Source organism: Accipiter gentilis, chromosome 20 (genome assembly GCF_929443795.1).
Source record: "Accipiter gentilis chromosome 20, bAccGen1.1, whole genome shotgun sequence".
Lineage (NCBI taxonomy): Eukaryota > Metazoa > Chordata > Aves > Accipitriformes > Accipitridae > Astur > Astur gentilis.
Genome location: NC_064899.1, coordinates 15,485,041 through 15,503,001, shown reverse-complemented (window position 1 = coordinate 15,503,001; position 17,961 = coordinate 15,485,041). Strand labels below are relative to the sequence as shown.

The 17,961-nt window shown below is 39.1% G+C and overlaps 1 protein-coding gene across 7 annotated transcripts in view; it reads right to left on the bottom strand.

Moving 5' to 3' along the window:
• The window catches only part of FARS2 (phenylalanyl-tRNA synthetase 2, mitochondrial), a 248,615-nt gene that overhangs the window by 162,861 nt on the left and 67,793 nt on the right, over positions 1 to 17,961 (bottom strand). For all 7 annotated transcript variants that reach the window (XM_049823810.1, XM_049823813.1, XM_049823811.1 and 4 more), the window contains one exon: positions 11,491 to 11,622. In XM_049823810.1, the coding sequence (XP_049679767.1) occupies positions 11,491 to 11,622 (132 nt within the window). The remainder of the gene's footprint in view (positions 1 to 11,490; positions 11,623 to 17,961) is intronic.

The window sequence follows — 17,961 nt, the reverse complement described above, 5'->3', positions numbered from 1 at the left end:
TTATATACTTTTACAAAACTAGAGTTTATAATAACATGAAAGGTTATTCTGTTGGCAGGCAGTAACAACACAGAAGCAGTGGCCAAACTCCAGTTCTTGAGCTGTTCTGCGTTTGCTTACATGCAATTCAAACAAAGGTCTCCAGCCAAGGCTCGCCCACGTGGTCAGCAGCGGATCAGTGTGCACTGGCACACAGACAGCCGGGCAATCCGATCTTCTCAGCCTCCGGCCAAAATGAGCCATGAGAGGCTGGTGCCGCTGGCTCAGCCTGGACTGCTGCCACAACCAGCCCATTATCGCTGGAAACTGCTGCTCTCCCTCAACTATGTGACATGCTCAGGTTTCCCTTCCCCACTCATTGCCCTCTAAAGACAAGTGTCTCATGTCTCAACTGGAGACTCTGATAAATAGTATGGAGTTGGGAAGGCTGACCACCCATACACTACCACTGGTTTGTTATTTTCTTAATGCAGTAGCAGAGCAGAGAGGGGGCGAGGCGCGTGTTCAGCCTCCAGCAGTCACGCAGGAAGACCTGCATTCACCCATTTCTCTCACCAACTAGAAATCTGAAAGACAAGAAATGATGCATGATGGATACATCCTAACCAAAACCTCCTCCTCCAGAAATGAGAAATCAAGTTAGTATTTGCAATCTAGTGAAGAAAAATACTTCCCAAAACGCTTGATCTAATCTCAGCTGAGCTGAAACGATCTCTGCTGAGCTTTGTGTAGCAGAGTCAGGAACAGTTAGAGACATGCCTGTAAAATCTCTTCTCCACCCTCAGCTAAGTAGTCCTGATAAATGTCCTGGGAACAGCAAAAATGAATATTGCAGCGCAACAAAAAAACCCTGCCGGGTATCCTAGCCTGATGAGGAATTATATTAGGCTCATTGGACCAACTCCTGGCTGATTAAAAACATTCAGCATTCATCACATAAGTGTAGTAATTCAATAGTATTATTTAGCTGTATTTTCCTTTGCATAAATAAAGTTAAGGGAAACACCTCGTGCTATAAATTGTTGCTCTTCAAGGTTTTTGAGAATAGCACTTTCTTTTACTTGGGAGCTGCTTAATAAACTACATCCATCACTATTTAGCCTTCTCTTGTGTGTGGCACTCTAGTCCTCCTGCTGGATCCCAAGGAGACAAATCATAGTGAATTACTAAACCTTTAATTTACATTCGATTAAAAAAAAAAAACCAAACAAAAAAACCTAAAGGGAAGGAGAGTCAATACATAGACATGGGCAAACTGCTTCAAAGGCAAAAGAAACTTTGGAAGATGCAACTGCACATTCTCCCACCTCTTTTTTTCTTTTTCGGATTCCAAACAGACTAAAATCAGCTTCACATATGCTAGGGAGAAGCTTTCATTCGCTGGATGGAAAAATGTACCATGCACCAGTCAGTCAAATAACCACTATTGATGGTTTCAAGGTTAGCGTTAGACTGAGTTAACCCTTCTTCACAGACATTTTTGTGCAGGAGAAAATGAAGCATGAAGACAAAGTAGTTTCCTAAAGTGTGAGGATAAGGAACATAAATTCCAACTAAAAATGTAATCTTGCACCATGAAAGGGAAATTATCCTCTAAATCCATTGACAGTACTACTCTAACACTCAGCTGGCAAAAACAAATGGAGGCACAAACTCAAATGGCCATCCAAATTCTATAATAACTACTTAGTTCAAGATTCAATCCTATACTTATTCTCCCACAAAACACCCCTGTAAATAAATAACACATTTTCTAGAAATAGGTGTAATAGAATTGTCATAAAATGGAATACTGTATTTGTTCATTCTACACAAACACATACAGATTGGGAGTAAGTTTCTATTAATTCTGTTGAAGAACACGAACTCTAACATACATAATGAATCTGTCAAAGGTAATAAAATCAGAGAAAGCAACATTTCAAAAATTTTATGGGTTCCTTTTGGATGAAAAACTTGATGAAAAAAGTTTTAAAAATAGAGCTGTAAATTAAGTAGGAGACAACAGGCAAATTATCTTCACAAGGAAAAGGGAAAGGCAGAGGAAAGGTGTAACTTTATAACACAGCACACACATCAGACCTGGTCATGTAGCTACAGGTAACAGAAGAGAAACAAATAAAACAATGCACCTTTTGACTGACTGGAGCATCACCTCTGTGCAACTCACTTCTGTGTTTTGGTTTACTTATCAAGGCAAGACCAAGACTTACTTCCAGTCAGTTCAAAAGAAACCAAAACAAGATCAGACCCCAAAGGCAATCTTCATCCAAAAGCAGGAAATAAACTCTCTCCAATTTCTTTTTCAAGTGGGATGAAAGGAGGTAGAAGAAATAGCTTTTCTATATATAAAGTCATCCTAACTTAAAAATACACGCTTTTTAGAAACTTGAACCTGCAAAGTACTGAGAGTCCAGATCTAATCCTGAAAAAACTAAAAGCACAAGCTATGACCCAGTTCACATGTAAATATGTAGCAGTGCCGTATCTGTTCCCTTTGCTGGACTGGGATACCTAGCAAGCCATCACTTAGGTTTGCGATCACGAAGGAGGTTGGTACTAACTGTTAGTTTGAAGATGCCAAGAAAGCAGATGATGTTTCTGCTGTCACTGGCTACGTGCAATTCCTTTTCAGCCAGGAGATATGGTAGTCAACTAAGGACAGCTAATTGCCCCCCCACTCCCTCAACTTATGCATCTGCACCTTTATATGAACTACTCAAAGGTTAAACGTCAAGCTCATGCTTAACTGTTTTGCTGGTAGCCACCCAGAAGACTACAATCACAGCTCCTCTCCTTGTACAAACAGGCTGGATCACCACAGACTTCTAGGGAAAATCAAGTCCTCTGCCCTATTACTCATTCCCTTTTAAACTGGTCAGCATTTTCTTAGGTACACGCCTCTCTGGATGTGCCACGTACATACATTTCTGGGTGCCTATATGAAATGCTGCAGCATACAGACAAAAATTCAATCACATCTTTCTCTAAAAGCCCACAACTCCACATCAGCTCCACGTTTGGCTAGCCAAAGCAAAATTTCAGTGCCTGCCAGCTCAACAGTGTCTCTCAAATTAGCCAGCTGTGACAATCAGTTTTTCTGTTTACACCGGGCAGGGTTGTGTGTGTGTGTGTGGAGAAAACCACACACACACAAAAATCAAAATAGGCCAAATTTGCCTCACTCTGTATTTATTTGGTCACCTATTGTCTCACTTTGTTTATTTTTATACATATACACACATATATATCAAAAAATGTATGTATATTTATGTGTAAATGCAAATCACTAGGATGAATTGAGACAAAGGTGACCCAGGAGCTGAGATATAAAGCTTGGATTCAACTCCAGTTTCTGCCACAGGCAACTTCTGAGACCCTTGGGAAGTCACTCAAACTCAGATGCTTCCCAATTTCCCATTAATTCCATTTAATCTGAGACATTGTCTCTTTGTGGGATATTCACTTTACCTTCAGGTACTTGCCTTAATTAGGAGGCCAGGCTCCCCCTGCAGCCAGCTACAGAAAGAGGCTGCCCAGCACAACCTCCATACCTTCAAAACACACTGGAAGACCTTCTTTCTCTCTTGAGTATGTAAGGACTGTAAGAAAGCTAACCTTAACTAAGGCAGCTAAAGTCTTTGTCTGCAGCGTGCGTGTGTCTGTATGTGTGTCAGCCTGCTGTGTGCTTCAGTTCCAGCCCGTAACAAAGGAATGACGACACTTCACCATCTCCTAGGTCTCAGGAGAATAAGCACAGGAAGGGCTGGGAGACGTCAAGGTACTGTGGTGATGTGGTTGCATAAGAGACAGCCAGTGACCTAAAAAGAACAGATTTTAACCCCTGAGAGCTTTGAGATGAGAGCTGTGAAGCTTATCCAGCACACTTCCATTGCTTTGGATGTACTGTGTGGGAAGAACCAGCCCATCCAACAGTTTTACCTGATGTTCTTTGGGAGGCCCCAGGTGCTCAAGACACCAATACCTCTGTAACTTTGACTTCACCTTGAAGAGTTGCAGGAATGTATTTTAAATGCATTATATTTACCCTTATACACTATATCCATATAGACACGTACAGCGTTAACTATTTCAAGGTCCCCGCAGAGAGCTGTTAGCATAGACAGAACATGGGTCTGCATACTATTTAAGCCACATGCACCATCTGCTCCAACATTTTAATGTAATTTACCAGGCAAGAGCTGAGCAGGAAAAAAACTGCTAGATGAAAGATATTAAATTTCCCCTTCCCCAAAACACCCCCTGCTGCTTGATATATGAACCTAGCTCACCCATAACTAATATTTGATTTAAGAACATATTCATAAATAAAAAAAAAAATTAAAAAAAAAATAAATAAAAAAAAAAAAAAAAAAAAAAGGAGTCCTGTGTCTGCAAGGTAACATTGACACAATTTTTCTGTTAACTACTCATCTGCTGCCCATGGAGAACTGTACAAACTGATAATCCTTTTGCCAAAAACAAAACAAAAAGGAGTGGACAGGTTAAGAACTTAGAATTCTTACTTCCCCTCAGACATCAATTTTGATGATCTTCAATAAATGAGTAAAGAAAGATTTATTTACTGCAGCATTGAAGACAAACAAGTTCTACATGTTAAGACTTGTATTTGGCTGAAGGTGGCAGCCCTGGGCCAAGTACTATTTAAATTTTGTAAGAAGTCCTGCAACTGATCTGTAAAAGGGCTTCCAAATGGGAAAGACTTACACTTCAAGAATCAGATTTCACCATAGAGTACACTCATGACAAATAAGCTACCACCTTTTAAAACAAAATGTTGATTTGCAGAAGTTGTGACAAACTCCTTTTGTCATGTTTAACAGTATTTGTGAAGATGTTTAGACAAGGTTAGCAATTTTTTCTTCATTAGAAGTACACACAAAATTAGCAAGAAATACAGTACTAGGAAAACTACCTTTGCTATAAATTCAGGATATTACACAAAATGGATGGCCAAGACTGGCCAGCAACTTTTAAAACTGTAATTGTATGCAAGCTGTTGACAGAAAGTTCCCTCCATAACCTTATGGAATGCCTACTGCCTGCTCATTTCCTTGCCAACACCATGACAATCTCCTACTATTCATGCTGGAAAGCTGACATTTCCTCTTCCAAACCCCTGCACCATTCCCTATTACATTCAAGCTGACAAGCAAAAATAAAAAAAATAAAATGGGTTTCTTAAGACTGTAAATATCGGTGTTGCTTTCTGACATGGAAGGTAGAAAAATCCACAAACAGCAGGAAAGGCTTACCAACTCCTCTTACTGGTAGCGTAAAGACATCTGCCTTCGTGATTCATAGCCTTCAGAAATGAAACCTCAACCTGAGCTCACATCCAGAGCTGAATGGCTGGCTGTGTGCCAGAATGTTTCAAACCACCAGCCAGTGATCAAAAGCAATCATCTCCGGCAGTGATCGTACCAAAACCTCCCTTCATTTTTCAACTCAAGGCTCGTTAAAGGTCAACACAGCAAAATGAATATTAAGAATTATCAGAAAAGGAAAAGAGAATGTAAAGTCTTTATGCCAGTGTATGAAAAAATTGTAAGCCCATAGCTTGAACATTACACACTGACCTCCTACAGCAGAAACTTGGAGAAGATGCAGGCAGGAATGATCATGACTATCAGAACAGATGAATGGGCTCCCACACAGGGAGTGACTGTCTGACCAGGACCCTTTGGTCTGGAAAGAAGTCAGTGATGAGAGTTAGAACTGAGATCTAAACAAATCCTGAGTGGCTTAAACAAAGAAAAAGGACGAGCTACTCACTGTCTCTTCTCACATGAGAGAGAAGGAGCTCTAACTGTAACTCTAACTTGATGGTCAAAAAAAAAAAAAAAGTGATTCCTCATGCAAGTTAAGTTATGCAATTTCTTGCTACAAGGCACTGCATATAGTAACTGGAACTCAAAAAACTACTTCAACAAATGAATGGAAGAAAATTCCATAATGACCACCGAAAACAAACATACCATTTTCAGCTCAGGAAATGGACAGCTACAGGAGCATATCAGGGAAGGATCAGCATAACCATGTCTGTTCTAGTCATCTTTCGGCAACTTGGGGTGCCATGATGACAGAGGGATACAGGGATGTCCTGGACTTTGGTTTGATCTGGTGTGCCACCCTTAGGTTATTTTCTTGCATTCCTCAGGAGTTCAAAAACATCATGAGAAGTCTTACCAAAAAATTACGCAATTCTCTTTTATAGGTCGTCCTGTTTTGTTTGGGGGTTTGAGCGAGATGTGGGTTGTTTGTTTGGGTTTTGTTTTTACATGATTGGGGTTTATAGTCTCTTGGTTTGGGGGTAAATTTTAGTCCAATTTTCCTGCTTCCAACCCCAGCTAACATATTCCGCAGCACTGAGAACGTGACCATTGATTTCAATCAGCAAAGGATCACACCCTAACTGCTTCCAGTTGTACGGGTACTAAGCAACACTATGTGATCGCAGCCTCTGAGTAAGCAACGTCCTGTATTCAAAGGTTTGAATCATATAACTCCATACAGAATTGGGAGCTTTGGCATCTACCAATAAACTTTTGCAAAGCTTGGATAATAAACTCTTGAAGCACAGAAATAAATACCTTATGTGCTGTTAATTGATATTAGTTCTACTGAACCATAAAATTTCCTTGTATCCTCATCATGGACCTAAAACTGAGAGTACTTGTTACTACACTGTAAAGTTTCTGTATTTTTCCCAGTGTTAACCAGAATAAAAATAAACTTTTCTTTATATCAAAATTCATACATAACTTTCCTATTGAAGTTATGTATTCAGGTACAGTTTAAGATGAAAAACACACACACATAAAAATGGAAAAGTTAAACAACACTGTAAGTTAGATTTTATACTTCTTATTGAACATTGATTATAATAGTTATCTTCTATGTTCACATTATACCAAATAATTGCTCTAGTTAGCGCCATCAGCCTTAGGGGAACATGTAACATCATTCCTTACAATTCTGTGCATCTTTGCAGTAGTGCATATTTTTTCAACAATTATATAAAAACAGTCATAGGGTATATTTTTTCTTTTAAAAATAGCAACTATCACTGTTAGAAAATAGTAAATAACACCATATTCTCCATTTTGTTACTAGTAGGAGACTTTCCTGAATGCAAATAACTCTTAAAAAATAATAGCTGGATTGGCTTTAGTGGAAGTGGTACTTACTGTCCTTTATCAAATTTTATCTGCTCATCCACACACCAAGACAGAAGAAACCTTTGTTGCTGTTAACACAGAAAATCTGAATTGTTGAGAAGACTGGACCATTAGCACTACTCAGTGAATGACCAAGAACGAGGCTGTCTGTCCCTCCCTGGGCAAATGCTAATCTGGTTTAACATTTAAAGAATGTGAAATTTCAAGGGTGAGATAAAGCACTATGGAAGTCCACACACAATAAAGTTGTAACAAAAAGTGCTGTTTTGTTCTGTTGCCTCTCATATTTGGGTTATCACGCCTGTGCACTGGAGATCTATGTCAGAAACTAGAAATCTAGTTTGTTAAGAAGCGGGGTGGGGTGGGAGGATCCAAACAAAAAAAACCAAAACAAAACCAGAAGAAGAGGACCACAAAGACTCTTCACAGACCTCAAAAGGAAAAAAGAACAGAGAAGGAAAGTAGATGATGAAGAGTAGCTATCAATACACTTGAGCATATTTGATACTTTTTCCCTATAAACAATGCATTTCTATTTACATATACTAAATAGCTGTATCACGTTCTATTTAAAAGTGGTTGAAATCAAAGAACTGCTCCTTCCAAAAGGTAAGAAGGCATCAGAAAAATTCAATAGGATATTTTCTTTCAGAAAATAACAACAAATTTAATGCTGATTGCACAGCATGTTCAAGCTACAATAGAATTCTTCACTCAAGACTAAAAAAATCTCAATAAAGAAACAGCTACTTAGGGCTAATAGCCTGGCCCCTTCACAGCATGGACCTTGTCTTTTCATCCCTCCACAAGGCTTCTTCAGTCCTTCTGCATTTTTGTTGTTTCATATATATTCACAAAACAAAAAATTAAAAGAAAAAAAACCTGTGCTGAAGCATGCTGACTGTTCAAATTATAACCACCATAGATAACCAGGCATATCCAGCTTCTGTTTTGAGTGACTGTTTCCGACTGCCTCACAAACCAGTCTTTTGTATTCAAATACTAACACACAAAACAAAAGGACTTGAGGATTTCGAAGGTAAAAGCTCTCTTCCTTTCCCTTAGGAAAATATTGTCTTATGGAAGAAAAATAAATGCCTGCCAGCAAACATTACCTTTCAGAAATAAATATTTTAATAGTCAATATCAAGCGGAAAATACCCATAAAACAAAATTCCCAAACTGCAAGATACTAGAAATGTTATAGATATAGAAATGTTATAGAAATGTTATTAAAAATAATAATAATCTGCAAACCCATCAGTTTCTTCTCCAGTTTTTAATCAGCAAGCTGTGCAGCACACCATGAAAAGATCTGTCTGCATTTGCCTGGTGAACTGGCACAGCAAGAGTGAAATATTTCTTCAGCACCATCTTAGCCAGCCAAAAAAAAGAGTAACATATCTTTCTTTCGTTCAGTCCTACTGCATTGTTTTCTGGTAGAGCCCTTGAAGAGATTGAGACAGGAATAGGAAGTTTGCAGTGCCTATTCCAGACATCTGACAAAGAGACAGAGCATCTAGGTTTAGGCACCAGTGTTTACTCTCTCATCAGAGGGAGTAGGTCTGTGGTGTGAGTCAGTGCTCTGAGGTTAGATGCAGGCTTTCATGTTGGGCAATGGGATACTTACCTGTAGTTAAGGAATTTCTTTACCAGTAAACAAATGGTGGGGATAACAAAAGAACCAAACCAAACCAAACCCCAAACCACAAACTAGTGTTTTTCTGGGTAGTTCAGCTCAATTTCTTTTGCCAGGAAATCTCCACTGAAAATAACCCTGCCCCCTATAAAGATGAACAGGCAGCATTTGGAACAAAAGGCACAAAGACAGAGCTATGGGGAAGTCACAGGCCTCCTTCCCAAGTATGACAAAGATCCTGATCTGCTGATCAGCACTGGTTTAAAACGGAAGGCTTTAAAATTGAAACTTTGATGTTTCAAAGAAATGTAGGGGCATGGGACCAGAGTAATATCCGTTGATCAGGGATACTGGAGGCATTAAGGATATTCAAAAGGTAAAAAAAAATAAACTATTAAAAAACTACCACTGTTTAAATGTGGGATGGCTTTGGAAGGCAGTTGAGTTCTGCTAACAAAAAAGGATGAACGAGCTAGGAAAGAAAATTTTCACTTTCACCCATCTCCACAGAGAATCTCCTTTCTGGACTTGTGGACTTTCAATTTTGGGCAAAAGCAGCTTGCTGCCATAACACAGTCAAAAAAAAAAATCTGTGGGTTAATAATAGCAAACCTGGCTTCACCATAAATAGATGCAAGTTGGCATGCCAGAAACCTACTGGGGTTTTAAATTGTTGCAAAAGAGGATTAAAGAAGAGAATACTCAGAGCAGCAGTAAACAAGGAAAACTGGTGTGTGACTCCTTACCTGAATGGAAACGTGAACTACTTTGTCCTCATTGTTACATTAAACCAAATAAGCTAATCATCAGCCAGCATTATTAGCCACACTTTTTCCTCACTTGTGGTAAACAGATTCCAATGCTTCAATAAAATCACATTGAGATATATTAGACTCAGCTTTTGTAGCCAAGTGTTTTTGCAGAGCTACCGAAGGGAGTGGAAAAACAGAACTGTGGCTACATAAAGCTCAATTCTCTCTAAATGAAGTGAAAAATGACTGGCACTTCCACAACCGAGTTTGCACCCTCTAAAAATATCTTGCTAATAAAGTGAAAGAATCTCTTTTTTGTTTGCTTGTTTTAATAATACAAGTCTACAAGTATTCAAAAGCCAGACTTGAGTTACTAAATTCACGAGTTCTTTCAAGATTACAATTGCAATGAATAGTTAGTAGAGTTTTGGTACAGAAGGGATATAATTTTGAAGACCATAATTCAGAAAGGTGAAAAACAGCTGAAGCAGAGTAAATGGAAAACTTTGACCATTGTAGAAACCATTGGTGTTTCATGTACATTCATTCACATACACGCAGACACAAATGCACACAGTAATTGTTTTGAGGCCACAGTTTAGCTCTTCTCACACACATTAAAAGAACCTAAACATAAGAACCGAGCAACATAAAAGCTTTTCAAGAAGAAAGCCTGGCCATTGGTGTGTTACAGCTGATGAAAATAATATTACACAGTAGTCTTTCAATTTTGAGGCTGATCAGAAGCTGTATTATATTTACCACACCATGAACACAATAACCTGAGAAAGAATGTTAGTATAAACCATTAACCCATTGGGCAGAAATTCTGGAAGAGGATATATTTTTAAAAGGAAAATGATCACATTAAAATACATGCAAACTTTGAGGAAAACAAGCTGTGCCAAATAACTGGGGCCAAAACTGAGCCATTCATAGCTATCGTACTTGGACTTCAACAGAAAGAATTTAGAGCCCATGAAAATACAACAATAGCTTAGGAAACCAACTGGGGAAAAAAAAAAGTCAACTGAATGTACTTGGCTATCTGAAAGCACACTTGCAAGAATTAAATGGATCATATTCCAAAAGGCTCCCAATACCTAATAAATAGTACTCGAAGACACTGAATGACAGAGGTCTGAGCACATGCAGTCTGCCCTGTGCTTACAAAGAATTGCCTATTCTCAGCTCATGAAAAAGCAAGCACGTAAAATTCTCTATATAAAAATAACCAGAAAAAATCCCACCAATTTCTCCTTTCCTTTTGTACTTATGTGTAACTTTTAGAAAGCAAAATTGTCAAGTGACATTACTCTATAATAGTTTCAATTAAAATAAATGATGTTGCTGTTAACGTAGACTACAACCTCATAAATAACCAACCTGAGGAGAAAAGAAACAAAACAAAAGCAAAAAGCAACCTATCATTTACCCCTTGACCAAATAGCAATATGAAAGATACCACATTCCTCTTTCTATACTTTAGAGATACAGAAGCACTCTGATATTCCTAGTATTAGGGGACACTATTTGCTTATTTTGCTGTTTGCTTTTAAATCGTAACTATGAATGTACTTGACATCTCGGAAGAGAAAAAAACCCATACACCCTAATTCGTCAGCTTCTCTTTTCAAGCTGATATCTGTCTGTCTCCTTACTGCACAAAATAAACGGCAAGCTTTCCGTTTGCAGGCTCCAGATTGCTCGCTCAGTTGCTACCCTCAAATCGTAGCATGCAAGGGCTGCATTCCACCTGAAGACTATTTGTGGTGGCTGCCTCAAACAGAGATGTCTGCGCTCACCAGGGGAGAAGGGGGCATTTCAGACTGTGAAGCTGATTGTGCCTGAAGTGATTGCTAATAGAGATGTCAATGAAGTAAAGGAGTTTCAGTACCTGAGTTAACTAGCTGTTGCTCCATGACCCCGCAGCCCAAGACCTCCATCCATTCTCCTTGGAAGTTGATCTCCATCTCAAAGGAAGGGTGAGTAAACGGGAAGTAGCAGTCTACCCATCTGACTTGCAGTCCTGTAGCAGTGTTTAAAAAATAAAATATGAAGGGTGTATGCATAAAAGACCATCCCTCCAACCATCTGTAAAACTTGCCCTTCAACTAATGACACCATTTACAGCAATCCAGAGAAAATAAATAGCAAAAACTAATTTACAACACTTGTGCAAGGCGATAAATCTTAAAACTTGTGGAAAAAAATGACCATGTCTTTTCTAATACGAAAAACGCTTTGTGTAATTCAAGCACCCTTTGAAACCAAATCAATCATTTGTCAAACTGTAGCAACCACCTGGCATCAAACAAAAATGATCCAAGACCATGGAGAAGTCAGTAATTTTGTTATTCTTTGCACCAGGAAATGACTAATTGCTCCCCACAAGAAAAGCTAAGTCTTTAATTTTTACTTAGTATTTTATGGATCAGCTAGGCAAGTACTTTTTTTCATCAGAACCCATTTAAAATACAAAGCTATTCTTTCTGTGTATGTTTAAATATGAAAGTTAAAAATAGGTATTAATACACAGAAATATAAATATATATACACAGAGTTGTACATTACTAAGGTATGCTACATACCAACACACACACAGAGTACTCTGCACCCAGGAGACAAGAGTTTAACTTCGTGTGGATGTGAAGTGTATGAGAAAGGTGCCACTGGGTAACACTCCCTCCTCCCCAGCTCAGCACCTCTGCAAGTACCACTGCGCAGAGCAAGGAAACCCCTGGCATCTCAGAGCAGCGAAGCCAGAAGAGGGCAAGGTCTACTGTGCTGCCAAAAGCAGGGGTGTTGTCATGGCCCTCATTATATTTGATGATTCTTAGTTCTTGTAATCATTTACACAAGCTTTGTTTCACTAAAGAATTTTTTCCTAGCCACTAGACGCCAGGAAAAAAAAAAAAAGTCTTGGAAACATGAACCATAAAAACTCGAAAGAGAATTGAACTGCAAATTCTGTGGGCTAATGCCCTAACCCTAAGTCCATCTTTCCCTTCATCTAAGGAAATGCTAATCAGCTTCACAGGATCATTAATAACCAGGCAGGTCCAGTTTTGAAAATAAGGGGCACAGCAAAGGTTGTGTGGGTGATGATAACTGTTAACATCCCTGGCTTGATGTTCAGGCTTTTGGGGGTTTGTTTCATAAAAGGAACTTAAAAAATGAAATTGCATGATTTATACTGAGAGTTTTTCAAATTAAAGCATTTTCTGTAGCCTCAAGGATTGGATTTTCTTTGATTACTTGTGAAGCATTAAATGTGGCTACAGAAACTGACACAGTAAGTTACAACAAAAGCATACATACATAGCCAAAACTTAAAATACCTAATAGTTACAGGGAACTTTTCTGGATGCTATGAACTTCCAATTGGAGAGGCAGGTTTCAAAACACCCACATTGGTACTTCTAGATTTTCTCTTCTCTCTTAAAAATCAACCTCAGAAAGTTATATGAATAATAAAAAAGCGTTTTGATAATTTTACACACAGAACTCAGAAAACTGGAAGTATTAGCAATTATACCATTTGTAACTGACTTACAGCAATCACTTTATTGCTTTTTTTGTCTGCATAACAATAAAAAAAATACATAGATGAAAAAAGTCATGTGTATACAACAGTACGGTGTGCGGGAAACATTTTTTTTAATTTCCTGATTTTGGTATAAATGCATTTTAATCCTAGGGCTGTACAACTCTACGTTGACTGTAAAGCCATACATATATAAAATATCTTCATTTAGCTTACAAAATTTGCAACTGCAGCAAGAATGACGTTGAATATTCAAGTAGTTTCATGTTCAGTAACAACATTTGGATAATGGGTTCTTTTTAATCCTCTGATTACTTCAGAATGAAGCTCTAGGAAAAAAAGGATTTCTTGCTTTTTGTTCTTAATTAAAATAAATTTTAAAAGGTAAAAAAATGAATTTAAAGCTCTTTTTAATTCTGAATTTTAATGCATATTAGTACTTAAGAGGCATTTGTTTTAAAAGCAAATAAGCAAACAAAAATCTGAATAAAACAAAAATTCAGACTGAAGAAACAACTCTCACCTCCATTCTGTTCTCTAAACTAGTAGTTAATGCCATATACCACAATTATTTTATTCATACAATAGCCAGGACAATTGGGAATACCTCCATAGTTTATATTCAAGTGTTCTTTCAGACTTTTGGCTCTGCAAAACTGTACTGAAAAGCAGAGGGTGCTCAGCCGTCGGCAAGATTAAGCCTTCTAACTCCATTTCTATAGACTGTCACAGAACGAATGGGTACATTTATTATTTAGATGCAAAATATTGTCTTGGTGCTCAATATATTCCCAAGGAATAAAGGACATTGCTCACATTCAGCAAATTAAACTACTAAAGACTTAAAAGGACTATGAAGATTAGGCTTTCTGTAGTACTATGTAATTTACCTGATTAGGTCTAATTTATGTCTTCACATAGACCCTGTGAAATGCTGGCGAAAAAATGATCTTTTCTAGAAATTTTAGGAGACCAAGAGATGCATATCTGTCTTAAAACACAGAGGCACTTAAAAGCACACAATGCTGAATCTAACCAAACACTGATCACTAGATAGAAACTCAGTAATTTCCCTAGTTCAAAGAGATGATTTATATTAGCAGAGGACACCTGCTCATTTCACAGCATTCACGGGAGTCCTTCCAGCGTGTACATGTCTATTAGTAACTTACATGTTGCATCTCCAATGAGTAAGGAAAAAGTGAATAGTTATTGTTATTTCTGAGTACTGCATCCAGGTAAGGAATTGGTCATGGCCTGCACTCAAAAGTAATGGTGTTATCAGATATTAAGCCAAACAAGTATCTGTCAGTGCTAGCCTAATTGAGTCTCATAATGAAAAAGGCTTGATCAAAGGCACTAAAAAAAGAAAGAAAAGAAAAAAAAACCAATACATTAAAGCAGCCTATTGCTATGCTACAGCACAGAAGCAACAAAGCCAGAGACCCAGATGGTCTTCACTGACCAGAAGTTCTTTTTGTTGCTGTGAGGATTATTTTTAGAGAAGGAATCTATGGAAAAGAAAGGAAAAGAGCACAGGGTGGGTGCTGAGGAGCACAGACGGTATCAAGCCATGCCCGCTTGAGGAGTGTGTCGATTTGTAAGTACTCTGCACCTCATTGCTTCAGCTAATTCATCTCACTTGCAGCAGACAGGAGCTGGCTGCCCGTAAACCTACGTAGCTCACATTTTTCAGAAGTTATTAGCCAGACCATTATGTCCTCAATACATGATATTTCTTTTTCTTTCTAAACTCCATGCACTCTAAGGAGATATCAGCACAACAGAGTTAAGAAGAAAGAGCAGAACAATGTGTTTGATTTAAAAGACGTCCAGTGGCTGTTCAGTGGGAACCAGCAGTGACAGAACCATCAGTCAAAGCATGGCATTCTTCACCCTCCCACCTTCTCTTACCAGTGCCAAGGAACTGGGTAGATAAATATGAGACAGCAGTGAATTTTGAGCCATTTAACATTAACCAACAGGTCACAGAGCCAGTACACAATCATTCTATTCCATTTGCTATAGTAAGATTACTTCTGAATCTCTCAGGGTCCAGAAAGCTTTTGGCAAACTACAGAAGGGTTAGAGAAAAAAATGGAGTTGGGAAAGACTAACTTTATGAGGAAACCTAAGACAGCTAACTTTGGGGAGCCTCATTACAAGGTAACTGAAACGAGACAGAACAGACTTCCTACACTGACAGAACTGCATGTGGAGATGGAGGTGTAAGTTAAATGAGTGGATTTGAAATATGCACCATATCGTGGGGTAATAGAGGAAAACTAAGAAAGGTGATTCTAGGCATAATATTTTAAATAGGTTCCTGACAGCAAAAATCTCATGAAAGAAACTGAAAGTCCATCACTTGTAGAATGCAAAATCAGGCATGGCATACCCCTAGAAAAATGTCATAAAATACCCCACCATCTTATGTTGTCAAGTATTTAAGACGATTGCATGCTTCAGATCTTTTCCCCCCTCTAATATCTGTTGCTTGTTGGCAAAGCCAGGAAGAAATAAAAAGACAAGCCTTGGGAATAAATGTAGGTGCAGATTTTAATGAAGTCTTCGGCTTTCCTCATGACAACCTAGTGATCTTCAAGCAACTTTTGTTATATTGTTTACTTGCATGTACAGTCAACACTAAAGTATCCAGATAGTGTGGGATGAGTCAAATAAAGCAAAACTCTCGCTAAATATCATGAAAACTAACCTAGAACAACAACCACCACCAAACAAACAAAAAAAACAGGTCAGCGATCTGACCTTTCTGCAGAGATCCTCAATCTATCATCAACCTGAAGTGGTAAATTCCCAGGGGAGCACTGCAGAAGCACAGCTATCCAAGTCCAGAACTTCAGGCCTATTTTGGGGTTTGTGTGGTGGGGTTTTTGGTAGCGGGGCAGGGGCTACAGGGGTGGCTCCTGTGAGAAGCTGCTAGAAGCTTTCCCGGCTCCAAGTCGGACCTGCCTCTGGCCAAGGCCAGGGCCCATCAGGGATGGTGGTAACACCTCTGGGAGAACAGATTTCAGAAGGGGAACCTACGGTAGAGGAGGAGATTGGAATGTGAGAGGAACCCCTCTGCAGATACCGAGGTCAGTGAGGAAGGAGGGGGAGGAGGGGATGCCCCTTTAGCCCGTGGTGAGACGGCAGGCTGTCCACCCCCACCCCATGGAGGGGAGCAGATGCCCACCTGCAGCCCGGGGAGAGAGGAGCCCACACCAGAGGAGGGGGATGCCCCCCAAGATGGCCGGGACTCCATGGGAAAGCCCACGCAGGAGTAGCCTGTGCCTGAAGGTCTGCAGCCCATGGGAAGGAGCCATGCCGAAGAAGTTCATGGAGGACTGTCTCTCGTGAGAAGGACCCCACACTGGAGCAGGGGACAAGTGAGGAGTCCTCCCCCTGAGGAGGAAGGAGCAGCAGAGGCAACGTGTGATGAACTGACCCCAACCCCCATTCCCCATCCCCCTGCGCTGCTGGGCAGAGGAGGTGGAGAAAATCGGGAGTGGAGTTGAGACAGGAAGGAGGGAGGGGTGGGGGGGGAAGGTGGTCTAAGGTTTGGGTTTACTTCTCATTATCCTTGATTTGATTTGTAGTAAATTAAATTTATTTTATTTCTTCCCCAAGTTGAGCCTGTCTTTTGCCTATGGACCATACATGGTGAGTGATCCCTCCCTGTCCTTGTCTTGACCCACAAGCTTTTCTTTATATTTTCTCCTCCCTCATCCCACCAGGACCTGGGGGGGGGGGGGGGGGGAGGAGTGACAGAGCAGCTGCGTGGTGCTTTGTTAATGGCTGAGCTTAAACCATGACACGGCCTAAACTACTTTATGCAAAACTAACTTGCACAGTAGACTTATTCTGCAATCCAAACAATCTGCCTATGAAAAACAGTTGACTGTATGACAATGCAACATTTCAGTAGCTTACTGCAGCTATGATCACAATACCCTGCCAGAAAAGATGTGCAACTTCACTGCAATATTCTGCTGACAGTACAGGCTGCAAAGAATACGCCTGATGGGAAGTATAAAAGGAATGAAATTTTTGCTTTTAACAGAACACGGGGCCTTATGGAATATTCACAAGAAGAAAAAATACAGAATTTTTCCAAAAGCAATAAATACAGTAAAATACATTTAATTTAAAATCTAAGGGAGTAAAATGAAAATTAAAAGATGGCAGCTGTCAAAAGACAAATTTAATTATGTGTGCCCCAGGTCACTTGCACTGCACCCATCTCATGTCTAGTGCCTAGCATGAAGTTTACGTCTTTGACTATTACCTTCCAGTTTGTATTGACAGTTTACAAGATCAAGAAGGTGAAGGGGAAAGAACTTCACATTTCCATGAATGGGGAACAAAAAAGAGAAAAGAAAAAAAGAAATATTTAAATCACTATCTGTATCTTGTATTTAAATTTCAGAAAAAATATTGGGGGCATAAAACCAGAAAATCCCCACCGTAAGAAGGCAGCACCTACTTTCAGTTTGTAGGTTTATGATCACTTAAGAATATTTTTTTAATGTCTTTCTAGCTACTGTGTGCACTACAGAAGAATTAGTAATAGCCAACATACTGAAGCTTAAAGTGCAGCATCTGTCAGCTGTTAGAGAAGAATGTCACTGCAGTCTCAGATATCACTAATAACTCCTAGAAATTGCTCACTTTAAACAACATCCTTAGCATCTGATGTTGATCAAAAAATACTATTCTAACTATTACTCACTTTGATCCTAATTTTGTATGTTTCAAAAGGCCACTGTTAAGTAAAGTACAACCACAAGAAAAAATGAACTCAAGAACTTAAAAAATTCT